This window comes from Drosophila navojoa, chromosome X (genome assembly GCF_054131105.1).
Source record: "Drosophila navojoa isolate 15081-1374.11 chromosome X, UAZ_NAV_1.0, whole genome shotgun sequence".
Classification (NCBI taxonomy): domain Eukaryota; kingdom Metazoa; phylum Arthropoda; class Insecta; order Diptera; family Drosophilidae; genus Drosophila; species Drosophila navojoa.
In genome coordinates this window covers 5762622-5769267 of record NC_142895.1, presented here as the reverse complement: position 1 = coordinate 5769267, position 6646 = coordinate 5762622, and the positions used below count along the sequence as shown (strand labels likewise).

The following is a 6646-nucleotide window of genomic DNA, read 5'->3' as shown; positions in this document are numbered from 1 at the left end:
TATATAGGTAAATATATATATATACATATATATGTTCGTAGCAATATGGAAAGTCTAGTTTGGCCACGCCCCATTGTCACGTGCGTGTGGGGGCGGCTGCGCAATGTGTACGTATGTTTCTAATTACTTAAGCGGAATAAAGAGATAAAAAAAAACACAGGAAAATGAAGAAATAAGCTATTGAAATGCTATTATAAGACATATAAAATGCGAATCAAAGTCACTTTTATGTATCTAAGCTGAGAAAATTGCAATTTTATCAATATATTTAAATAAACGTAATATTTGTACGTGCCTTGATTTATTCCTGTATTTAATATTGGAGCTGCCTAAAAGTATGCAACAAAAATGTGAAGCAGTTGAATTAGCTGATATTGTGTAGCGCATAAAGGTATGCTATAAATTTTATTATTTGACTGCAAAGCTAAGGATTTGTCAGCTAGTATAATATGTACATATGTATTTGTGCATAGTTTACATAAGAGCTTAGTGCTAAAAAATAATAATATATTTTTTAAATATTGATATTAATCAACTGGCCAGCTTGCGTCTTTGGCGTCGCAGCAGCGCCTCCAGGACCCACAAAGCAGCAGCCAAAAAGGACAGCGCATTGAGGCAGTGCAGCGCCACCGAGTAATTGAAGCGATCGCGCACTAGACCTGCATGAATCAGATGAAGATCAAGATATGTAGAACAACATAGATAAAAAAACAGCTACAGCTACTAATACAGATACAGATACAGATACAGATACAGATACAGATACAGATACAGATACAGATACAGATACAGATACAGATACAGATACAATACAGATACAGATACAGATACAGATACAGATACAGATACAGATACAGATACAGATACAGATACAGATACAGATACAGATACAGATACAGATACAGATACAGATACAGATACAGATACAGATACAGATACAGATACAGATACAGATACAGATACAGATACAGATACAGATACAGATACAGATACAGATACAGATACAGATACAGATACAGATACAGATACAGATACAGATACAGATACAGATACAGATACAGATACAGATACAGATACAGATACAGATACAGATACAGATACAGATACAGATACAGATACAGATACAGATACAGATACAGATACAGATACAGATACAGATACAGATACAGATACAGATACAGATACAGATACAGATACAGATACAGATACAGATACAGATACAGATACAGATACAGATACAGATACAGATACAGATACAGATACAGATACAGATACAGATACAGATACAGATACAGATACAGATACAGATACAGATACAGATACAGATACAGATACAGATACAGATACAGATACAGATACAGATACAGATACAGATACAGATACAGATACAGATACAGATACAGATACAGATACAGATACAGATACAGATACAGATACAGATACAGATACAGATACAGATACAGATACAGATACAGATACAGATACAGATACAGATACAGATACAGATACAGATACAGATACAGATACAGATACAGATACAGATACAGATACAGATACAGATACAGATACAGATACAGATACAGATACAGATACAGATACAGATACAGATACAGATACAGATACAGATACAGATACAGATACAGATACAGATACAGATACAGATACAGATACAGATACAGATACAGATACAGATACAGATACAGATACAGATACAGATACAGATACAGATACAGATACAGATACAGATACAGATACAGATACAGATACAGATACAGATACAGATACAGATACAGATACAGATACAGATACAGATACAGATACAGATACAGATACAGATACAGATACAGATACAGATACAGATACAGATACAGATACAGATACAGATACAGATACAGATACAGATACAGATACAGATACAGATACAGATACAGATACAGATACAGATACAGATACAGATACAGATACAGATACAGATACAGATACAGATACAGATACAGATACAGATACAGATACAGATACAGATACAGATACAGATACAGATACAGATACAGATACAGATACAGATACAGATACAGATACAGATACAGATACAGATACAGATACAGATACAGATACAGATACAGATACAGATACAGATACAGATACAGATACAGATACAGATACAGATACAGATACAGATACAGATACAGATACAGATACAGATACAGATACAGATACAGATACAGATACAGATACAGATACAGATACAGATACAGATACAGATACAGATACAGATACAGATACAGATACAGATACAGATACAGATACAGATACAGATACAGATACAGATACAGATACAGATACAGATACAGATACAGATACAGATACAGATACAGATACAGATACAGATACAGATACAGATACAGATACAGATACAGATACAGATACAGATACAGATACAGATACAGATACAGATACAGATACAGATACAGATACAGATACAGATACAGATACAGATACAGATACAGATACAGATACAGATACAGATACAGATACAGATACAGATACAGATACAGATACAGATACAGATACAGATACAGATACAGATACAGATACAGATACAGATACAGATACAGATACAGATACAGATACAGATACAGATACAGATACAGATACAGATACAGATACAGATACAGATACAGATACAGATACAGATACAGATACAGATACAGATACAGATACAGATACAGATACAGATACAGATACAGATACAGATACAGATACAGATACAGATACAGATACAGATACAGATACAGATACAGATACAGATACAGATACAGATACAGATACAGATACAGATACAGATACAGATACAGATACAGATACAGATACAGATACAGATACAGATACATATACAGATACAGATACAGATACAGATACAGATACAGATACAGATACAAGATACAGATACAGATACAGATACAGATACAGATACAGATACGATACAGATACAGATACAGATACAGATACAGATACAGATACAGATACAGATACAGATACAGATACAGATACAGATACAGATACAGATACAGATACAGATACAGATACAGATACAGATACAGATACAGATACAGATACAGATACAGATACAGATACAGATACAGATACAGATACAGATACAGATACAGATACAGATACAGATACAGATACAGATACAGATACAGATACAGATACAGATACAGATACAGATACAGATACAGATACAGATACCCACCCACAAAGGGACCAAAGATGAGCGTAAACAATCCCGTGATGAGCAGTTGTAGGCCAGAGGCGCCTGGCAGACGATTCAGCGGCACGTAGCCTGGTATGATCAGTGGCCAGAAGATGGTGCGCACGCCCTTGCACAGGCCAATCCAGGTGAAGCTGGCCAGGATGCCCATGTAGGATCGCGTGCAGGCGACGCCGGTGCGTCCGATGGCGATGCCCATGACGCCAATGAGAAAGAAGACGCGATTATCCCAGGGTATCTTCTCGGTGACGAACGGCACCAGGAAGCGCACCATCATGTCCATGCCGGCCATCAGGGACATGGCCACCGTGATCTGCGACGTCTCGAATCCAAAGTCCGTCAATATGAGCGGCGTCAGAATCGCAAAGTTCAGCTCCCCGAAGTTGATGACCGTCAGGCCGAAGACCAGATTCACAAACGTTATGTCGCGCAGCAGGTCCAGGTCGAAGAAGGTCACGATCTTCTGCACGAAACTCATCTGGGATGGCGGCGGCAGCTCCGTGTCGCCGCTGTGGTTGTTGTTGTGCTCCGCTTGCTGCTCCATTTGGCGAGCAGCAGCGATCGCCCGCTGCTCCGCACAGCTGCAGCGACTCGACTCCAGCATGGACTCCTCGCGCTCTCGCCGAAAGTAGTTCGGCCGCAGGAAGTCATCGTCCTGCTGCTGCTCCTTGCTGGCAGGACTGGCCACGCGTTGCGTATGCTCCAAGTCCTTCGAGCTGGACACCGTGCGGAAGCGCATGCGTCCAGAGCTGAGCGACATCTTGGACCCATACCAGCCGTCGTTCGCCCGCGACAACATGGGCGTGCCCGGCTCAATGATCTCGTAGCCGGGTCGCTGGGCATCGTCGTCCTGGTACAGATACTGGCTGGAGAAGATGCCGCCCGGCTCGCGCTTGCGCTGCAGCATACAATGGGCGCACAGTATCTCCGGCTGCTGCTCCGCCTGCTTGAGTGCCGCATCAGCCTCATCCTTAGCCTCAGCCGCAGCCGCAGTCGCAGCGTTCGGGCGCAGGTGATAGCGCACCGGCTGAAAGATCAGCGCGCCGACAAAGCTGTGCAGCGAAAGGGCGGCAAAGATCAGCGCCGTGCCCTGGACATCGTAGATGCTCAGCAGGAAGGTGACCAGATATGGAAAGAAGATCGGCCCCAGTCCGGTGATGGTCCACGAGAAGCCGGCGGCGCGTCGCCGCTTCTGCTGGAAGTATGTGTTGATGGCCAGCGAGGAGGCCGACACGTTGATGCTCATGCCAAAGCCTGAGAATGGAGATGGATGTGACCAAGGAACTGGAGCAATCGAATGGCACACGACTTACCGTAAAGCACCGAATAGGCGACTATGTAGCCGGCGAAGGTCTCGCAGAAGCCGCTCAGCGCGATGCCGGTGAAGGAGAGCAGCGCACCCGCCATGGCCACCTGGCGGAAGGTGAAGCGCCGAAACATGGGCCCGTTGAGCAGGCCCGAACAGGCAGCGACAGCCGGCTGCGTATTGACTATGGTCGTCACCTGGGAGCTGCTCAGGCCCAGGACACTGAGGCGTTGGCCGAACAGCAGGCCGAACTGCTGCAGGCACGGATACAGCGACATCTGTCAGAGCGATGGCATTGCCCATGGATAATTGCTTGGCACTGGATGGGAGTTTCGATTTTACCTACATTCGATATGCCGGCGGCGATGCACACCAGCCACGCCCAGCCGCCATCGGGCGCCACAAAATTCTCGCCAAGATCACTCTTGTCCTTCCGGTTGTAGTAGACGCCGTCTCCTGCGGCCCGGCGCGGCAGCGGCTGTGTCGTATCCCCATAGACCTTCTGCTCCTGGGACGGCATGTCGGATCTCGTCTCGCTGGCGCCTCTGGCCTCGCTCTGCAATCAATGCCAATAGATTCATCAGTTCGCACTGTGACGCAACGGGAGCCGATGTCATGAGCGTGGCATCGACGTCAATTCCGGAATGATTTAAAGCCAGTTCAATTGCAATAGAGTTCTAACGAGCACTTGTCAGAATTAACTGCGACAGAACGAGGCAGATGTCAGGTATGAGATCGTGTGGTTGTTGTTGTTGTAGTTGTTGTTGTTGTTTTTGTCGTGCTCAGAGCTGAGATCTTTTGCCCGCCCAATCAGCCTCGTCATATGACCAGACGTTGCCAAGACCAACCTAAGCCTACAATGAATCATTTTGGCCAACTAGAGCTAGAGACTATGATTAGTAGATGGTATATAGCATATATATATATATATATGATATATGTTGCATAATAGTTGTAAACGATCTCAGCTCCTGCTGCCTTAGTTCTATTGATCGATCAAGCCTTATCACTCACTGCCTTAGTTACCTGTGCAAACTGCAAGCCAATTCGCTCTGTCAATGGCTCGCTTGTTGATCTTATCTTTATCTGTTTGCTACTACTACATATATGTAGCTTCTATATAGCGAGAGATACAGCCAAGTGATAACAATAGTTCTTTTGTGCGATCGATCGATTGCCTGGGATCGCTAACTGATTTGAGGGATTCGATTTCTTTTTGCTGCCCTAGAGCCACGCCCCTGCGGGCAGGTGCGCCCAGCTCATGAGCGAAATTCGTGATAAGAACGTGTTACAGAACCGATTTAATCAGGCCATCTAATCAGCCATAGATTGATATATCTCTAAGCAAGTGTGTGCATACCTCGATGACAATATATATATTTATATATATATATATATATATACATATATCAATTGATATATATATAATTGTCGCTAATTGCTTTGGCTTGCTCCTCTTGGCTAATGCGAATGCGAATTTATCGCTGGCAGTCGATCTGCCTCTTGGCGCCTTCTGCCCTCCCTTCTCCTTCTCGTTTTGCGTGTGCAATTTTATTTTTACTTGTGCGCTCACACACACGCCCACACTCTCACGCCCACATTTACAAAAAAAAGCAAACAAAAAAGAAACGATTAGATGAATAAATAATTTTACATCTTTTTAGTGGCTTTGACTTTGGCAACTCATCAAGTTCAACGTCGCCCAGCACCACGCACCGCAATCTAATTTCGTCCAATTGACGCAACGTAACCGAAATTCGAATTCGAATCCAATTCAAACAATGCGGCACTGCAATTGCACTTATCCAATTGGCATGCCGCTTCGATGGTTAACAATTGCTAAGCGATTAAGCGGCTGAGCGGTTAAGCGGGTAAACGGTTATCGGCTCAATACGTGGGCCGCGGTCTCGTCTCTTTTAGCTGCTCAAACAAACTAAATACCGATAATTGCCCGACGTCAAATCAGCGCAAATGCCAATCCAATTGAGAGACGCCGAACAGTGTGCAGCGCTCAACAGCGAACTGTTAGCGTGCTGTTAACTAACAGCAGTGCATGCTGTGCAGCCCAC

At 43.5% G+C, this 6646-nt stretch overlaps 2 protein-coding genes across 6 annotated transcripts in view; one reads left to right on the top strand and one right to left on the bottom strand.

Annotated features, from left to right (window-relative positions):
• The window catches only part of LOC115565019 (chronophin), a 92240-nt gene extending 91958 nt beyond the window's left edge, over positions 1-282 (top strand). Inside the window, exon 5 of the mRNA XM_089263310.1 lies at positions 8-282. The gene's annotated coding sequence lies outside the window, so the exon portion shown is untranslated. The remainder of the gene's footprint in view (positions 1-7) is intronic.
• Positions 283-443: 161 nt separating this feature from the next.
• Positions 444-6548, bottom strand: LOC115564981 (uncharacterized). Of its 5 annotated transcripts, none has more exons than XM_089264307.1 (5): positions 5938-6548; positions 4924-5133; positions 4585-4855; positions 3254-4525; positions 444-659 (listed from the first exon to the last, which is right to left on the bottom strand). In XM_089264307.1, the coding sequence occupies exons 2-5, from the start codon at positions 5095-5097 to the stop codon at positions 532-534; spliced, it is 1845 nt and encodes a 614-aa protein (XP_089120433.1). In that variant the 5' UTR covers positions 5098-5133; positions 5938-6548; the 3' UTR covers positions 444-531. The 5 variants fall into 5 exon arrangements, with proteins under 5 accessions (XP_089120433.1, XP_089120432.1, XP_089120435.1 ...); XM_089264306.1 differs by having other exon boundaries at positions 6232-6548; XM_089264309.1 differs by having other exon boundaries at positions 6294-6548.
• Positions 6549-6646: the final 98 nt, after the last annotated feature.

What these genes read in the sequence shown, in the direction of transcription:
- LOC115564981 (XM_089264307.1), bottom strand. Translation starts at nt 5,097, where the DNA reads ATGCCGTCCCAGGAGCAGAAGGTCTATGGGGATACGACACAGCCGCTG. An exon ending in CGCCTATTCGGTGCTTTACG is followed by an intron (nt 4,526 to 4,584) that starts GTAAGTCGTGTG and finishes CTCCATTCTCAG; the next exon opens with GCTTTGGCATGAGCATCAAC. An exon ending in CATCTTTGGTCCCTTTGTGG is followed by an intron (nt 660 to 3,253) that starts GTGGGTATCTGT and finishes TGATTCATGCAG; the next exon opens with GTCTAGTGCGCGATCGCTTC.